The following is a 19,945-nucleotide window of genomic DNA, read 5'->3' as shown; positions in this document are numbered from 1 at the left end:
GAGCAGTTTGCAAAGGAAGAGTGGTCCAACATTCCGGCAGAGAGGTGTAAGAAGCTTATTGATGGTTATAGGAAGCAACTGATTTCAGTAATTTTTTCCAAAGGGTGTGCAACCAAATATTAAGTTAAGGGTGCCAATAATTTTGTCCAGACCATTTTTGGAGTTTGGTGTGACATTATGTAAAATTTGCATTTTTTCCTCCCTTTTTTGGTTTAGTTCCAATACACACAAAGGGAATAAACATGTGTATAGCAAAACATGCGTTACTGCAATCCTTTTCTGTGAGAAATACTCACCAACATTTACGGCCATGACTGCCTCAGAATAGTTTGGATAAAACACTTGTGATGTCACAGCAGTTACCTGATAGAAACACACTTATAAAACCCCTGTCGCTTATTAAACTGAAACTTAGTTGTGATATCACAGAAGATTACCTGACTAACAGCCACTTGTGATGTCCTTATATCTTATTTAGCTAAACAGTTGGAGTGTGACAGCAGTCACCTCCTAAAAACAGCTATGATCTCACAGCAGCTTACCAGACTAAATGGTCCTTGTGATGTCACCATATCATATCTGACTGAAACTCATTTGTCATGGCGAAACAGCATCTTACCTGACTGAAACCCATCTGTGATGATGTCATATTAGTTTACCTAAGTGAAACCCACTTATTATGAATAGCTTCCGTGACTGAAACCATGTGGTGATGTCATAGCTGATTACTATGTCTATATTCTGATTTTAGAGGGGAACTTCAGTACCCCTGAGATCTCATGCCTGGTGCCTGGATTCTCCTAATGCAAGGAGTTGTGTTGACCACCACATGGAGCAGTGGTCGACACGCCCCATTCATGCCTCTCTATGACAGAGCTGCAGATAAAGCCGGGCACCATGCAGGAGATCTCGGGGGTCCCAGCGGTTGACACCCCCCCCCCCCCCCCATGGTCAAACACTTATCCCCTATCCTGTTGATTGAGTATAAATTGGCCAAAGTTTGGCTTATCCGTAATCGATCTTTTTGTTTTTGCTTCTGCGGTCATAATTGTTTGTGTATATGGTCCCTCCCACTTCCTTTTGTCTGATATAAATGTGTGTTGTCTTACAACCAGGGACGTAGCTATAGCTACGTGGCAGTTGGCAGGTGGCAGTTGCACCAGGGCCCTGGTGCCTAAGGGGGCCCCAAAGCACATCTGCCCCATTAGAGACCAGTACAATAATTGGCATATGGGGCCCTGTTGCAGATTTTGTATCGGGGCCCAGAAGCTACAAGCTGCACCTCTGCTTACAACAATCTGATGAAGGGGGCTATTGCTCCCGAAATGTGTCATTGCCTTGTAACCTTTAATTTAAAATAAACTGCTCACTATATTGTATTATGCAAGAAGTCATCTAGAATGTCATCATTTGAGTGCAGCAAAGAGTCTTTTTTGCCATTTTTATACAGATAGGGGGTTATTTATCATTCTTATCTGTTGTCAGTTTCTTTTTATCAGTTTTTTTTTCTTTGGTTTTTACGGACATGTGCCAAATTTATCATTTGGTGCATGTCCGTTAGTAATTTTGGCACATACCATATTCTTCCTTTGTTATGTGTGTTTTCCATGTCAGAATATTGCTGGCGGTTATTTGCGTCAAACATGCGTCAAAAACAGGCAAATTAGCGCCAAAATACAATTGACTCAATTGATAAATAACTGACCACTGCAAAAATCATACACAGGACCGTCAAAGTCCTAGCAAGTTTATAAATTGACAGAGGAGAGAATGCGGCAAACTTTGGCACAAACAGACACTGAACCAAAGAAATGCGCCAAAGAAACGCAATAAAAGACACATAAATCCCTTGATAAATACCACCCATAGTTCCTTACCTGAACTTAGAATGTCACTGCAACTTCTTTTTTTAATCTCTTTTCACCTGAGTGAAAGTTATACAACCCTTAGAAGTACACTTCTCTTCTTATATTCTATTTGTGTTGTTAGCTAATAGATATTTCTCAAGAATGCCCAGGAGATAGTGCTGGGTAGTGCTGGGGTAGAAATATTCAAAGAACAACCAAACCCCCTTAAAGTGCACCCTCCCTTAAAACTTCACTTTTATTGTGGATTATTTTAAAATCACAAACTTATAAGGAAACCAAGTGGTTAAAAACCCAGCAGCTTTGCCACACTTTTATTATATATGGACTTCCAGCTGAAAGTTCAGGGCCACGTGGATAAGCACACTGCTGTAATTACAACAGTGAATGCTCTTCTTCCCCTACATGTTTCGTGACCAGTCACCTCATCAGGGGTATCTGAGGCATATGGCATGCGGGGCCCATTATTAGAACTTATATAGACCATAAAGACCCCTCCTTCAGTCCGATACTCCAATCATTTTCTCCTTTAACATTAGTGAATCCATTTCTCCAATTAGAGCTAACAATCTAGGAGGTCAATGCTTACCTGCGTTGGTGCCTCATATCGGCGTGTTTCCTGTTTGTCTTGTCATCGGCGCTATTGTGATGCCGCGCTTCCTGGATCATTACCTGATCCCGGTCATGTGATTTCATCCGTGACGTACTTTAACATAATTGGATGTTATGTTATCATGTGGCCGCTTTCACACACTATTGGTCAAATTCATCATCATCAAAACAATTGCACGTCATACAGCCTCACTCCTCCTACAGCCCGTGCATGGGTGAGAACTTAAAGGGGTATTCCAGGAAAAAACTTTTATATATACATATATATATATCAACTGGCTCCAGAAAGTTAAACAGATTTGTAAATTACTTCTATTAAAAAATCTTAATCCTTCCAATAATTATCAGCTGCCGAAGTTGACTTATTCTTTTCTGTCTGGCAACAGTGCTCTCTGCTGACATCTCTGCTTGTCTCGGGAACTGCACAGAGTAGAAGAGGTTTGCTATGGAGATTTGCTTCTACTCTGGACAGTTCCCGAAACAGGTGTTATCCGAAAGCACTAAGACAGAAAAGAACAACTCAATTTCAGCAGCTCATAAGTACTGAAAGGATAAAGATTTTTTAATAGAAGTAATTTACAAATCTGTTTAACTTTCTGGAGCCAGTTGATATATAAAAAAAAGTTTTTCCCTGGAATACCCCTTTAATAAAGTGGTCAGTGAGTGTTTGCTTTTAAATCTGCTGCAGGTTTATTCCAAGCATCTAGTACTCTTTCATAAATAACCACAATTACAGAAAAAGTAAACACAAAAAAAAAACAGTACCAGGCTCTGTTCATACAATACATCATTTTTTGTTTTGCTTTTATTTCCAACATGGTGTTGATCATTGAAAGAAACCTACGTCCAGATGTTACATGCAAGAAATAAGACGTTCACAATCCCTGAGCAATTTTTGCATCCCAAAAGCAGTAAGGTTTTCCTGCGTTTCCCGAAACGCTGCACACAGTGGCCCTTATTTGCTAAGAGTGTTGTGTAGGTTTCTTTGTGGGTTAATTACCTACAATTTATTTTCCACGGTACAGTGGTCCCTCAACATACGATGGTCATCCGTTCCAAATGAACCATCGTTTGTTGAAACCATCGTATGTTGAGGGATCCGTGCAATGTAAAGTATAGGAAGTTGTACTCACCTGTCCCCGCCGCTCCGGACCGTCACTGCTGGTCACCGCTGCCCTGGATGTCGCTGTCCATCGCTGTCGCCGTGTCCCCGTGGTGTCCCCGCCACTCCAGAACGTCTCTGCTGCCCGGGTACGTCGCTCTCACGTCGCCGTCATCATTTCACTATGCACGCCGCTCCTATTGGATGATGGGATGGCGTGCGCGGTGATGGAGGGGATCCCAAAGAGGATGCTCTGGAGCCCCGAGGACAGGTAGGAGACCATCACCGGAGCACACGGGGCACCGTAAACGGCTATCCGGCGGCAGCTGAAGAAGTCTGCGCTGCTGGATAGCCGTTTATGTGATGGCCCCGACATACAAAATGTTGATGCTGCCTTCAACATGCGATAAGACAAAAAGACAACAGAGCGCTTCTGTGTGCGATCTTCCAGACCAGGTAGGATTATGTGGGTGAGTGAGGAATGCACTCACCTGGTCGAGTTGTGCATATTCCAGGCACAACGCTGATGTGGGCTTAATGTAACAACTGCTGCGGCTTCCCACGCTGGATCCACCGGCGTGTGAGAGACAGTGAAGGAGGAAGAAATCGGAAGCTGAGATTGCGCTGTTCCAGAAAGGTTCAAAGATACTGGTGGAAGTCTTAATTTCTTTTATTCTATTCACACAATGCGTTTCTGGATATTAATAATCCTTTCTTCAGGCGTGATACAAGACACAGAATGCAGGAGATATATATAAGGGAAGTGAAGTATCGCACCTGGATAACACCACGCCAACAATTCTCACACAGGTAAACATAATGAATATTATTAATACTACATATAATCACTAAATAATATTAGATACATTATATTCCACAATAGATAATAAACCTATCCAATAACAGAAAGGATTATTTTACATAAAAAATGCAGTAATGCACAAATGCATAAAAAACACATTAATCCATAAAAACACACAATAAAACCTACATTAAAAGGCCGTTTTTTCTATACACTCATTTAACCCCTCAGGCCACATAGTATTAAATCTAAAAATCCAATACGATTCTCGGTTAATTAACTGTTGATACCGATTAGGATTATTAGCAGGAATTTGCTCAATTATAGAAGCTGACAGACAGTCGATATTATCAGGGTGACTTAAGGTGATATGTCTCGAGACATATCACCTTAAGTCACCCTGATAATATCGACTGCTAATAATCCTAATCGGTATCAACAGTTAATTAACCGAGAATCGTATTGGATTTTTAGATTTAATACTATGTGGCCCGAGGGGTTAAATGAGTGTATAGAAAAAACGGCCTTTTAATGTAGGTTTTATTGTGTGTTTTTATGGATTAATGTGTTTTTTATGCATTTGTGCATTACTGCATTTTTTATGTAAAATAATCCTTTCTGTTATTGGATAGGTTTATTATCTATTGTGGAATATAATGTATCTATTATTATTTAGTGATTATATGTAGTATTAATAATTTTCATTATGTTTACCTGTGTGAGAATTGTGGGCGTGGTGTTATCCAGGTGCGATACGTCACTTCCCTTATATATATCTCCTGCATTCTGTGTCTTGTATCACGCCTGAAGAAAGGATTATTAATATCCAGAAACGCATTGTGTGAATAGAATAAAAGAAATTAAGACTTCCACCAGTATCTTTGAACCTTTCTGCAACAGCGCAATCTCAGCTTCCGATTTCTTCCTCCTTCACTGTCTTCAACATGCGATGGCCTCTGAGAGGCCATCGCATGTTGAAATTATCGTATGTCGGGGCCATCGTAGGTTGGGGGGTCACAGTATTTACTAAGGTTTCCCTACATTTTCCACTTTCCCTACACTTAGCTTTTTTTTAGCACATGCTCTGATCTGTAGGGTTTTCCTCAGCTTAAATCCACCACAATTTTCTGGGGAAACCTTAGTAGCTATGTTGTTTTTTTGTGAAAATGTTGAGAACACGCCCCTTTTTGGAGACCGGTTCACTCTGGTCGGCTCATAGACATGCATTAAATACGGTTCCCGAATACGGCTGAGTGCGGGCCCCGCGATTAAGCCCCGCCCCCTCCTCCCAACCGTATTTGGGAACCGTAAGTACAAAACGTGGTGTGAAAGCACCCTTAGTCAGGTTTTTTTTTTCAATTCTGGTGCAAAATCTGGCGCAGACAGAATTTCCTGCGCAATGCGACAGATTCTGGCAATGCGACAGATTCTGGCGCATAACCGGACAAAACATGTTGGGTTTACAATAGTAAATGAGGGCCAGTGTTTGCTACATTTTATACCCACTTGGCATATAGCTTGTAAAATAGATTTGATAGACCAAAAACTGCTCTGGCACTAGTTTATGATGTCTATCATTTGCAGGATGCCGAGCTTTCTTGAGATCCGTTGACACATTCTGAGAGAAATAACTGGCAGCTGTCTCTGAAGTCGTGCCAGCTCCTAGACAGTGATTGGAAGATGAGCTCAGAGGCTACAGAGTTCTTGGACCCATTACATATACATATAAGTATAGCAGTAGACAGATGCACATACTGTCGCCCTACTGACTGCTCTCCAAAGTCCATTAATGGTTTGCTGGGGAAAAAGACATGTAGTGGAGACAGATACATGCAGTCTAGTCATTGCTTGCCTGTGTGCATAGAGGCGTCTAATATATTGTAATTTGTAGCTCAGCAGTTCACAAAGTCCTTTTCACATGACTTGGGAGCAGCAAGTTCTGAAAGACAGAATTGGGTGAGGCTGGGAATGCAGCTGCGCTCTGTCTATTTTAAGCATCTCTGCGGAACAGCTGTGCATACATTCAACTCTCATAAAAGAAATGAAACCCCGATAACATCCATGGAACACCGTTCAGCTGTCAAGACCCCCTGGGTTGTCCTAGATACTCCAGAGAACCTGCACTAAAACATGAAAGCTTTCTGCAACCCCCTACAAGCCTCTTGCAAAACCTAGTTGTTTAACCGTAAGGATTTCTTGTTAGAATTTTTTTTTTTTTGGGTAGAAATTTACATTAGTTTCCAGTTACAGTTGTGAGGATGATGTTCAGTGGAAGACTTGGCATTGCTGCTGATCCCTAGGTGAAGGGTAATCCTCTATTATGTACTGTATGTGTATGTTATTTCAATCTAATATCCTATTACAGTATTTCCCCACCAGTGTGCCTCCAGCTGTTGCGAAACTACAATTCCCAGCATGCCCGGACAGCCAAAGGCTGTCTGGGCATGCTGGGAGTTGTAGTTTTGCAACAGCTGGAGACACACTGGTTAGGAAACACTGTCCTATTATGTAAATAAATATTCAGGGAGAAGAGTGCCATGCCATGAAAGTCAATAAAAACTGATCTTACATACAAAAAACTGTTAACCATCAATTTGAAATGTGTAACCCAATTCAATATATATAATATAAGGAATATATATATATATATATATATATATATATATATAAACAGGAGAATACAGTAGCACACTGCTGGCACAAAGATACAGATAAAATATGAAATGCTATACAGCTATAGTGCAAAAAATGAAAAAGTAAGGTACTTAGCTCACAATTTGGCGGCCAAATAGTTTGGACCATCCCACCCATCCCATATATATATATATTAGTTAATTTTGCCAGATTTTTGCATAAAATACAGTCTACGCAGCACATTCTGCATAAAGTGTCAGAATCTGTACAGTTTCCAGGGATCTTATGTTCATATTAGTAAAATTCATATTAGGTAGTGTTAAGTCTAAATATGCCATGTACCATTCTTTGACCAGGCATACTGACATCCGATATCAACATTGCACTGTTCTTATGTGAAATGCAGTGAAAAAAGGGATTTTTATGTGGTGGCCCAGTACAGGAGTTGCACCCTTGTACCCTAGCTGCCCTGTCAGGCAACCTCCATATAGTGTCCCCTGGGCCCCCTGCACCTGTTCCCCTTGTTCCGGTGCTTCTATGCATATGTTATGCTGTGTATTGTATATAAAACGTGTTATGCCTTTAAAGGGGTACTCCGGTGCTTACACATCTTATCCCCTATCCAAAGGATAGGGGATAAGATGCCTGATCGCGGGAGTCCCGCAGCTGGGGATGCCCGGGATCATGCACAGGTCACCCCGTTTGTAATCAGTCCCCGGAGCGTGTTCGCTCCGGGTCTGATTACCGGCGACCGCAGGGCCGGCGGCGTGTAACGTCACGCCTCCGCCCCCGTGTGATGTCACGCTCCGCCCCTCAATGCAAGCTGTCACTTGCATTGAGGCTTGCATTGAGGGGCGGAGCGTGAAGTCACACGGGGGCAGAGGCGTGACGTCACACGCCGCCTTCCCTGCGGTCGCCGGTAATCAGACCCGGAGCGAACACTCTCCGGGGACTGATTACAAACTGGGTGCGCCGTGCATGATCCCGGGGGTCCCCAGCTGCGGGACTCCCGCGATCAGGCATCTTATCCCCTATCCTTTGGATAGGGGATAAGATGTGTAAGCACCGGAGTACCCCTTTATGTACAGTTGACATGTGATTAACCTGTTTTCATGTGATTGTAACCCAGTGAGGTATCAGTGACCTAAGGGTGACCTATGGGACTCCACCTAGTCTCCCCCATATAAGCCTTGGGTGAAGCCTCTGCTCTCTCTCTTATGCTCTTGGCTCTTCCTGCTTAGCTGAGTTGCAGTGAGGTCAAGTCTTAGGTGTGTGTCTGGAGACCAGAGGAGGCCTAAAGTCAGTCGAGCAGCCACAGATTTTCAAGTCCATTGCCCCACAGGTCAAGTCAAAGCCTGGTAAGCTACAGAAGGGGTGAAGTCAGTCATAGTCTGTCATAGTCAAGTCAGTCCAAGTCATCCTGTCTCAAGTCAGCGTGGCCTGCACCCAAATTGTCCAGGTCCCAGAAAGCCCTAAGGTCTCTGAAGTCACTGGTCATCTCCGTGGACCTAGCCAAGCTGTATAGACTGTCACATCTGTCTGACTCAGTAAAGCTGTCGTTGTTCTGTAACTTGGCGTTAGAGTCATTATTTGGGTAACGATAAAAAATGATAGGGTTGGGCTGCATTTCCCTGCACAGCAATGGACAGAAGTGGTGATTTACAGAAAAATGCAGCAAAGCTCCATTATTGAGCTCTAGCAGCTCAATACAGAGACGATCACAAGTATGGCTATAATCTATTTTTTCTATATCAAACACATAGAGACAGTTTTCATGCAAAACTATTTTTTTTTAACCGTGTAATTTTAAGTATAGCAGAAAACTGGAGTAGCAGGAAGAAGCCCAGACAGACATGGAGAGAATGTATAACCTCCATGTAGCTATAGTCTTTAGTCATATTCAAACCTAGTTCTGGATGGGACCATTTCTAACCACTGGTGTCCCATTGACTTGAACGGCATTGATTTGCAGTTTAGCAGAGATACTGGACATTGCAAACAGGACTTCTGCCCCTTCCTTCTAGTCCCGAGAGAGGTCACAGAAATTGTCTCCTACCCTTCATGGAGTCATGATATACCCTAGTGATATGCCATTACTTCTTGAGGTGGAAGAAGTAATGGGTTATTTATTTGGACAATGATGGCAAAAGCTGCAAGTGAAATAATCTAAAGATCACTAACAGATCCACATTTTCAACGAGGATTCCGAAGAGCATAATGAAAATATCAGGGTGCCTGTAAATAATGCTCCAGAGACCACCTCCTGACTAGTCTCATCTTCAGAAGTAGCAATACATCTTTAGTAGAATAGTTTTGCACACATAACAAATGACTTGTAATGTATTATATTGGATATTTAATATATATTTTTGTCTTACAGGAAACCTTTCCCTATTGGAGACAAGGTGACCTTCAGGGGTAAAGACTGTGTTTGCCAGACTTGTTCCCAGTCTTTAGTAAGTGACAAGCCCATTAAGATCCATGGACCAAGCCGTGAGTATTTCACTCTAATAAGGGATATTGTAATGTTGTAGTGTGTTTGTATGTAGGCACTCATTGTATGCACTTTTAGAAATAAAAAAAATTTCATGCATGTATATACAATGCTAGCTGCTCAGTGCCATTCTGTTCTCATTCCATCAGACATATCTCTGACATTCAGTCTGTAGCCCATCTCTTACCTCTTCTGAACCATCATCTAAGCTGAAATAAAAGATGAAATACACATAAGAAAATTAAAGAGATTAACATTCAGAAGAGGCGAAGGAGTGTCTGGCAACAGACAGAGCCATCAGAGACCTGTCTGATGGAAACAGGACAAAATGGCATTGAGCAGCTTGCATTGTAACATATATATACAAGCTGCAATAGCCAAATGTTTACAAAGTAGATGGTCCAAATTGTTGCCATAGCCTTAAGTGGCTGAAGCGTAATGAATCATATAAAGTGTATTTCCATTGTCAGGACCATCAATAAGGACCCACAGTCTAGATAAGTCTGTCCAACCTGAACAATTCCTGGTATTTGGGGCCATGCTGTGTGATATCATGAGAGCTGTGGGTTTTCAGGATATACCTTTAAAGGGGTACTCCGCTGCTGAACGTTTTATAACAAAATGTTCCGAATGCTTTGAGCAGGTGTCGGGAGCTTGTGACGCCATAGCCCCACTCCTCATGACATCAAGCCCCGCCCCCTCAATGTATGTCTATGGGAGGGGTCGTGACTTCTGTCATGCCCCCTCCCATAGACTTGTGTTGAGGGGGCGGGTCATGACATCATGAGGGTGTGTGGCTATGACGTCACGAGCTCCAGCGCTGGCTCCAGTGTTCGGAACAGTTTGTTCCAAATGCTGAGCAGTGGAGTACCCCTTTAAGCAGTTCAACAGCAGCTATGCAGTCCAGCAAAAAAATGCATTGCTTTCCATGCACCTTACATTTCTATGTGTACAGCAACAGATAGTGTTGGATGATGTCAAATTGTGCCTGCTTTTTGAGTCAATTTCACGGATACACATACTTTTCTTCTACATTTGTTTGGTTTCCTACAGCAAATAAAATATGGATTTGTTAAAAAAAAAAAATGCAAATCTGATGGGATAGATACATATTTTTAAAGCTGGGTCTATCCAAAAATGTGTCCATTTTGCATGTTTTTTTGGCTGGCTCCAGCAAATAGAAAAAATGAAACTGTACTGGATGTCCAAAAACATGGTGTGAAAAGAGCCTTAGGCTGGAATGGACTTGAAAGTAATCAGGACCATGGACAGCAGCCACCTTACACCTAGTGCCACCTTTACCACATGTAGGAAGGGAACGGCAGCCAGGGATACAATGATGCTACCTGGCTCTTACACATTAAGGCAAGTAATAATGTGCTTATATACAATACCTATTTACACATAATTCAATATTAAAGTGGAGCTTATACACCAAAAACCTGCTGACAGGTCCGCTCTAATGTTTTATATGATAAGATCTATTAGAATTTTACACTTTTTTGAGAATTAAATCATGGAGAATAAAATGCAGGCTTTTTCTTATGGATGCCATTTAATACCTTTTTACTTTGGCCTTTTCTTGGTAGGGTTTTTATACCCAGTGTTCTAGTGGCCACAATGTGATTTACTTGTAGATACTCAGCACAGGTCTGAGCACATTTATAAAGAAAACTCTATTTAAGCTACACGCAGTAATGGGAGCCATCAAAAGACTACAGATACTGATCAAGAGAAGTTATTGTGGTGAGAGTCTTTAGAGTGCGAAGTCTTTTCAGCCTTACAGATCAATACAATAATAAATCAGGATGACTCTACCTTCTTTGGGTACCGGCTTAAAGTAGAGTAATTCTTAACACTGCAAAGAATAGAAAAAGAAGGGGTAGAAAATAAAAGGCTGCAAACATCGCGGATTCTTGTAATAAAATCCATCTCTATTAAAGTCACACAGACAATTAAGATCCCATATACAGAAAGAATAAATAACACAGGGGTCTGGACAAAATACACCAGTCCCAGGTGTAAATAAAGGGTCTCTGTCAATGCATACGCTAAAAATACATTGTTCCATTTGCTTATTTGGGGGGGGGGCTTAGGCTATGCACTCTGATTTACTATTTAAAGGGGAACTCCGGTGGAAACATGTGGAAAACAAATATTTTCAAATCAACTGGTGCCAGAAGGTTAAACAGATCTCTAAATCACTTCTATTTAAAAATCTGAATCCTTTCAGTACTTATCAGCTGCTGTATTCTGCAGAGAAAATTGTCTAGTTCTTTTCTGTCTGACAACAGTGCTCTCTGCTGACACCTCTGTCTGTGTCAGGAACTGTCCAGATTAGAAGCATATCCCCACAGAAAACCTCCTGCCCTGGACAGTTCCTGACATGGACAGAGGTGTCAGCAGAGAGCACTGTGATCAGACTGGAAATAACACACATTTCTCTGTAGTATATCTGTAGCATACAGCAGCTGATAAGTACTGGAAGGGTTAAGATTTTTAAAGGGAAGTAATTTACAAATCTGTTTAACTTTCTGGCACCAGTTGATTTGAAAACATTTTTTTTTCCATCGAAGCTCCTCTTTAAATGTGATAACTTTGCTCAAACCAAATTCAGTCAGTTGAAACATTGCTATTGGAAACAGTTTTTTTTTAAACAAATTTTTAGTTTGATGCACTTAACAATTGTGTTCTGTGATCATCTCTGCACGATCTAGTGGTGGACCTGCGACCAAGTTTCCTATATCTGCCTGAACCCACATGCTATTTGATATTTCTACTTTGCTATTCTCCTGGGATTGTAGATAGATAGATGACATAGCTAGTAAATCACAATATATAGAACATACAACCCACTATTAAGATGGTGATAAATCACACAAGACCAATACCATTTGACTCCATACAAGAACCCTACAGTAGGTCTCTAGATGTTAGTATTCAAAAGTACACCAGCCTAAGTAATTTTGCATTTACAGCATTTCCATTGGGAAACAACCCACTTGTATGTAATTGCACATGGCCCATTATAATGAAAAAAGTGCCATATATTAACTAACAAAATAAGACTAAAGCCCACAAAGAGCATTACCTGAAGTTGACATGCTTATAAACTGTGTGGAGACCCCTCCAAGCACCCCGATTTACATTTGTTATCTTCATCAGTGTTACGCCGAGCGCTCCGGGTCCCCGCTCCTCCCCGGAGCGCTCGCTACACTCTCCTCACTGCAGCGCTCCGGTCAGATCCACTGACCCGGGGCGCTGCGATACTGCCTCCAGCCGGGATGCGATTCGCGATGCGGGTAGCGCCCGCTCGCGATGCGCACCCCGGCTCCCGTACCTGACTCGCTCTCCGTCGGTCCTGTCCCGGCGCGCGCGGCCCCGCTCCTTAGGGCGCGCGCGCGCCGGGTCTTTGCGATTTAAAGGGCCACTGCGCCGCTGATTGGCGCAGTGGTTCCAATTAGTCTGATCACCTGTGCACTTCCCTATATCACCTCACTTCCCTTGCACTTCCTTGCCGGATCTTGTTGCCATTGTGCCAGTGAAAGCGTTTCCTTGTGTGTTCCTAGCCTGTGTTCCAGACCTCCTGCCGTTGCCCCTGACTACGATCCTTGCTGCCTGCCCCGACCTTCTGCTACGTCCGACCTTGCTTCTGTCTACTCCCTTGTACCGCGCCTATCTTCAGCAGCCAGAGAGGTGAGCCGTTGCTAGTGGATACGACCTGGTCACTACCGCCGCAGCAAGACCATCCCGCTTTGCGGCGGGCTCTGGTGAAAACCAGTAGTGACTTAGAACCGATCCACTAGCACGGTTCACGCCAATCCCTCTCCGGCACAGAGGATCCACTACCTGCCAGCCGGCATCGTGACAGTAGATCCGGCCATGGATCCCGCTGAAGTTCCTCTGCCAGTTGTCGCTGACCTCACCACGGTGGTCGCCCAGCAGTCACAACAGATAGCGCAACAAGGCCAACAGCTGTCTCAACTGACCGGTATGCTACAGCAGTTACTACCACAGCTTCAGCAGTCATCTCCTCCGCCAGCTCCTGCACCTCCTCCGCAGCGAGGGGCCGCTCCTGGTCTACGCCTATCCTTGCCGGATAAATTTGATGGGGACTCTAAGTTTTGCCGTGGCTTTCTTTCCCAATGTTCCCTGCATCTGGAGATGATGTCGGACCAGTTTCCCACTGAAAGGTCTAAGGTGGCTTTCGTAGTCAGCCTTCTGTCTGGAAAAGCCCTGTCTTGGGCCACACCGCTCTGGGACCGCAATGACCCCGTCACTGCCTCTGTACACTCCTTCTTCTCGGAAATCCGAAGTGTCTTTGAGGAACCTGCCCGAGCCTCTTCTGCTGAGACTGCCCTGTTGAACCTGGTCCAGGGTAATTCTTCCGTTGGCGAGTATGCCGTACAATTCCGTACTCTTGCTTCAGAATTATCCTGGAATAATGAGGCCCTCTGCGCGACCTTTAAAAAAGGCCTATCCAGCAACATTAAAGATGTTCTGGCCGCACGAGAAATCCCTGCTAATCTACATGAACTCATTCACCTAGCCACTCGCATTGACATGCGTTTTTCCGAAAGGCGTCAGGAGCTCCGCCAAGATATGGACTCTGTTCGCACGAGGCGTTTCTTCTCCTCGGCTCCTCTCTCCTCTGGTCCCCTGCAATCCGTTCCTGTGCCTCCCGCCGTGGAGGCTATGCAGGTCGACCGGTCTCGCCTGACACCTCAAGAGAGGACACGACGCCGCATGGAGAACCTCTGCCTGTACTGTGCTAGTACCGAACACTTCCTGAGGGATTGTCCTATCCGTCCTCCCCGCCTGGAAAGACGTACGCTGACTCCGCACAAAGGTGAGACAGTCCTTGATGTCTACTCTGCTTCTCCACGTCTTACTGTGCCTGTGCGGATGTCTGCCTCTGCCTTCTCCTTCTCTACTATGGCCTTCTTGGACTCTGGATCTGCAGGAAATTTTATTTTGGCCTCTCTCGTCAACAGGTTCAACATCCCAGTGACCAGTCTCGCCAGACCCCTTTACATCAATTGTGTAAACAATGAAAGATTGGACTGTACCATACGTTTCCGCACGGAGCCCCTTCTAATGAGCATCGGATCTCATCACGAGAGGATTGAACTTTTGGTCCTCCCCAATTGCACTTCTGAAATTCTCCTTGGACTTCCCTGGCTTCAACTTCATTCCCCAACCCTGGATTGGTCCACTGGGGAGATCAAGAGTTGGGGGCCCTCTTGTTCCAAGGACTGTCTAAAACCGGTTCCCAGTAACCCTTGCCGTGACTCTGTGGTTCCTCCAGTAACCGGTCTTCCTAAGGCCTATATGGACTTTGCGGATGTTTTTTGCAAAAAACAAGCTGAGACTCTACCTCCTCACAGGCCTTATGATTGTCCTATCGACCTCCTCCCGGGCACTACTCCACCCCGGGGCAGAATTTATCCTCTGTCCGCCCCAGAGACTCTTGCCATGTCTGAATACGTCCAGGAAAATTTGAAAAAGGGCTTTATCCGTAAATCCTCCTCTCCTGCCGGAGCCGGATTTTTCTTTGTGTCCAAAAAAGATGGTTCCCTACGTCCTTGCATTGACTACCGCGGTCTTAATAAAATCACGGTTAAGAACCGCTACCCCCTACCCCTCATCTCTGAACTCTTTGATCGCCTCCAAGGTGCCCACATCTTTACTAAACTGGACTTAAGAGGTGCTTATAATCTCATCCGCATCAGAGAGGGGGATGAATGGAAAACGGCATTTAACACCAGAGATGGACACTTTGAGTATCTGGTCATGCCCTTTGGCCTGTGCAACGCCCCTGCCGTCTTCCAAGACTTTGTTAATGAAATTTTTCGTGATCTTTTATACTCCTGTGTTGTTGTATATCTGGACGATATCCTGATTTTTTCTGCCAATCTAGAAGAACACCGCCAGCATGTCCGTATGGTTCTTCAGAGACTTCGTGACAATCAACTCTATGCCAAAATTGAGAAATGTCTGTTTGAATGCCAATCTCTTCCTTTTCTAGGATACTTGGTCTCTGGCCAGGGACTACAAATGGATCCAGACAAACTCTCGGCCGTCTTAGATTGGCCACGCCCCTCCGGACTCCGTGCTATCCAACGCTTTTTGGGGTTCGCCAATTATTACAGGCAATTTATTCCACATTTTTCTACCGTTGTGGCCCCTATCGTGGCTTTAACCAAAAAAAATGCCGATCCCAAGTCTTGGCCTCCTCAAGCGGAAGACGCCTTTAAACGACTCAAGTCTGCCTTTTCTTCGGCTCCCGTGCTCTCCAGACCTGACCCTTCCAAACCCTTCCTATTGGAGGTTGATGCCTCCTCAGTGGGAGCTGGAGCTGTTCTTCTACAAAAAAATTCTTCCGGGCATGCTGTCACTTGTGGTTTTTTTTCTAGGACCTTCTCTCCGGCGGAGAGGAACTACTCCATCGGGGATCGAGAGCTTCTAGCCATCAAATTAGCACTTGAGGAATGGAGACATCTGCTGGAGGGATCAAGATTTCCAGTTATTATTTACACCGATCACAAGAACCTCTCCTACCTCCAGTCTGCCCAACGGCTGAATCCTCGCCAGGCCCGGTGGTCTCTGTTCTTTGCCCGATTTAATTTTGAAATTCACTTTCGGCCTGCCGATAAGAACATTAGGGCCGATGCTCTCTCTCGTTCCTCGGATGCTTCGGAAGTGAAACTCTCTCCGCAACACATCATTCCTCCTGACTGCCTGATTTCCACTTCTCCAGCCTCCATCAGGCAAACTCCTCCAGGAAAGACCTTTGTTTCTCCACGCCAACGCCTCGGAATCCTCAAATGGGGTCACTCCTCCCATCTCGCAGGTCATGTGGGCATCAAGAAATCTGTGCAACTCATCTCCCGCTTCTATTGGTGGCCGACTCTGGAGACGGATGTTGTGGACTTTGTGCGAGCCTGCACTATCTGTGCCCGGGATAAGACTCCTCGCCAGAAGCCCGCTGGTTTTCTTCATCCCCTGCCTGTCCCCGAACAGCCTTGGTCTCTGATTGGTATGGATTTTATTACTGATTTACCCCCTTCCCGTGGCAACACTGTTATTTGGGTGGTCGTTGATCGATTCTCCAAAATGGCACATTTCATCCCTCTTCCTGGTCTTCCTTCAGCGCCTCAGTTGGCTAAACAATTTTTTGTACACATTTTTCGTCTTCACGGGTTGCCTACGCAGATCGTCTCGGATAGAGGCGTCCAATTCGTGTCTAAATTCTGGAGGGCTCTCTGTAAACAACTCAAGATTAAATTAAATTTTTCTTCTGCATATCATCCCCAATCCAATGGACAAGTAGAAAGAATTAACCAGGTCTTGGGTGATTATTTACGACATTTTGTTTCCTCCCGCCAGGATGACTGGGCAGATCTCCTTCCATGGGCCGAATTCTCGTATAACTTCAGAGTCTCTGAATCTTCCTCCAAATCCCCATTTTTCGTGGTGTACGGCCGTCACCCTCTTCCCCCCCTCCCTACCCCCTTGCCCTCTGGTCTGCCCGCTGTGGATGAAATTTCTCGTGACCTTTCCATCATATGGAGAGAGACCCAAAATTCTCTCTTACAGGCTTCATCACGCATGAAGAAGTTCGCGGATAAGAAAAGAAGAGCTCCTCCCATTTTTTCCCCTGGAGACAAGGTATGGCTCTCCGCTAAATATGTCCGCTTCCGTGTCCCTAGCTACAAGTTGGGACCACGCTATCTTGGTCCTTTCAAAATTTTGTGCCAGATTAATCCTGTCTCTTACAAACTTCTTCTTCCTCCTTCTCTTCGTATTCCTAATGCCTTTCACGTTTCTCTTCTTAAACCACTCATCATCAACCGTTTCTCTCCCAAATCTGTTCCTCCCACTCCTGTTTCCGGCTCCTCGGACATCTTCTCCGTCAAAGAGATTCTGGCATCAAAAAAGGTCAGAGGGAAAACCTTTTTTTTAGTGGATTGGGAGGGTTGTGGTCCAGAAGAGAGATCCTGGGAACCTGAGGACAATATCCTAGACAAAAGTCTGCTCCTCAGGTTCTCAGGTTCTAAGAAGAGGGGGAGACCCAAGGGGGGGGGTACTGTTACGCCGAGCGCTCCGGGTCCCCGCTCCTCCCCGGAGCGCTCGCTACACTCTCCTCACTGCAGCGCTCCGGTCAGATCCACTGACCCGGGGCGCTGCGATACTGCCTCCAGCCGGGATGCGATTCGCGATGCGGGTAGCGCCCGCTCGCGATGCGCACCCCGGCTCCCGTACCTGACTCGCTCTCCGTCGGTCCTGTCCCGGCGCGCGCGGCCCCGCTCCTTAGGGCGCGCGCGCGCCGGGTCTTTGCGATTTAAAGGGCCACTGCGCCGCTGATTGGCGCAGTGGTTCCAATTAGTCTGATCACCTGTGCACTTCCCTATATCACCTCACTTCCCTTGCACTTCCTTGCCGGATCTTGTTGCCATTGTGCCAGTGAAAGCGTTTCCTTGTGTGTTCCTAGCCTGTGTTCCAGACCTCCTGCCGTTGCCCCTGACTACGATCCTTGCTGCCTGCCCCGACCTTCTGCTACGTCCGACCTTGCTTCTGTCTACTCCCTTGTACCGCGCCTATCTTCAGCAGCCAGAGAGGTGAGCCGTTGCTAGTGGATACGACCTGGTCACTACCGCCGCAGCAAGACCATCCCGCTTTGCGGCGGGCTCTGGTGAAAACCAGTAGTGACTTAGAACCGATCCACTAGCACGGTTCACGCCAATCCCTCTCCGGCACAGAGGATCCACTACCTGCCAGCCGGCATCGTGACAATCAGGAGGTGAATATAGATCCCACCTACACGTTTAAATACCATCTAGCTGTCATTGGCACCTGACCTAGGTCCCACCAGTGTCGTGGAAATTTATCATGGATCTTCAAAAAATTTTTTTAATTGTGGCACATAAAAATGTGCGTCAAATTTGTGTCAAAACTGAACTCAATAATCAGCCATATGTTAGCCGTCCATTTTACTGTTAAATGCCCACATCATGGTCCTTTTTTTTCATGCAAAAGAATGGGTGAAAAATTATGTGTGAACACAATTAGGGTTATTTACTAAGGATAAGCACCCAAATTAGGTGGCACATTTTTTGGGCTAGATTTTGTAACCAAAAAAAATCCAAAAAACCCAACCAACTGTCTGTTTTACTCAGTTATAAAATCCCGAAAAATCCCGAAAAATGTACTAATGTTCCCACATAAAATGTGGTTGTCATGACTGACGGGGTGGACAGGGAGAGTGAGCCTTAAGCTGTCCCTAGAAACACTCTCCCTGCCTACTTGCCCATCTCCCCTAAACGGCAGATCGACAACCACTGTTCCGGTCCCTTCCTGCGCTAAAGTGCATTGGGCGAAAAGGTACACAAATAATACTGAACATAGTTGGGTACAGGTCAGAGACATAACGGGAAAACAACCAAACAACCAGATATACCAGACAGGATATAAATATACAAACAGGGCAAGATATAACTTACTAACATACAGTTCAGAAACCAGAAACAAGATAAACTGCAGATATGAATAAATGAACAAGACTATATATGGAATATGTATACGGCAAAAACCAGAAGATGCAGTGGATGAACCTATAAAATGAATGTAAAACACTAAACAGGTCAGGAAACATAGAACACAGTTCACTGTGTTCACTGGACTGAGCAAACAGGAATATTACAAAACCAAACTCCAAAACAAGGAGGAATAAAGGTCAGGATACCAAACAGGAATAATACAAAATCAAACTCCAAACATGGAGAAATACAGGTCAGGATACCAAACAGCAATAATACAAAACCAAACTCCAAAACATGGAAGAATACGGATCAGGAGTCTTAACAGGAATACTAAATATAGAGCACGGGTACAAGCAAGATTCACAGTGTGAACACAGACTAAAATAACAAGGTTAAAGCAGAACGGACATACATAATCTTAAAAACCGACAGATTTACTAAAAACCAGGCAGACTAAAATCTATCATAAATAAGACAATTAACTGTGGTTAAAACTCAGATATATCACAAGATGCAAGGCGCAAGATAAACCAGACATGGTCAGAATAGCACTAATCACCAGCACCAGAGTTCCAAGAGAGCTCTGGTTTTAAAGCCACAACCGAGCTGCAATAGGGTGAGAGAATTAACTCTTCCAACCCTGGGAAGAATAGTACAGAAACTGCTCAGACATAAAAACTAGTGTCTGAGCAGACTCCAAGACAGAGAAATTCAAAAAGACAAAAAAAAAGGCAAAAATTTTTTACTTTGAGCTCTGGAGAATCAAACAGCTTAGAGCAGTTGTAAACAAGGCAAAACGTAGGGAAAAGCCCCAAATTATTAAATAACATGGAAAAATACCTGTCGGGAAATAAAAAAAAACATAACACTACACTCCACATTAATAAATCAAGG

At 44.5% G+C, this 19,945-nt stretch overlaps 1 protein-coding gene and 1 long non-coding RNA gene across 10 annotated transcripts in view; one reads left to right on the top strand and one right to left on the bottom strand.

Annotated features, from left to right (window-relative positions):
- Positions 1-19,945, top strand: part of ABLIM3 (actin binding LIM protein family member 3) — a 246,405-nt gene that overhangs the window by 152,823 nt on the left and 73,637 nt on the right. For all 9 annotated transcript variants that reach the window (XM_056574789.1, XM_056574787.1, XM_056574788.1 and 6 more), the window contains exon 4: positions 9,396-9,508. In XM_056574789.1, the coding sequence (XP_056430764.1) occupies positions 9,396-9,508 (113 nt within the window). The remainder of the gene's footprint in view (positions 1-9,395; positions 9,509-19,945) is intronic.
- Positions 1-19,945, bottom strand: part of LOC130369465 (uncharacterized) — a 63,790-nt gene that overhangs the window by 2,888 nt on the left and 40,957 nt on the right. The gene's annotated exons all lie outside the window — the stretch shown is intronic.

Source organism: Hyla sarda, chromosome 4 (genome assembly GCF_029499605.1).
Source record: "Hyla sarda isolate aHylSar1 chromosome 4, aHylSar1.hap1, whole genome shotgun sequence".
NCBI lineage: Eukaryota > Metazoa > Chordata > Amphibia > Anura > Hylidae > Hyla > Hyla sarda.
Note: the sequence above shows the minus strand (reverse complement) of the source record. Positions and strands in the feature narration are given on the sequence as shown.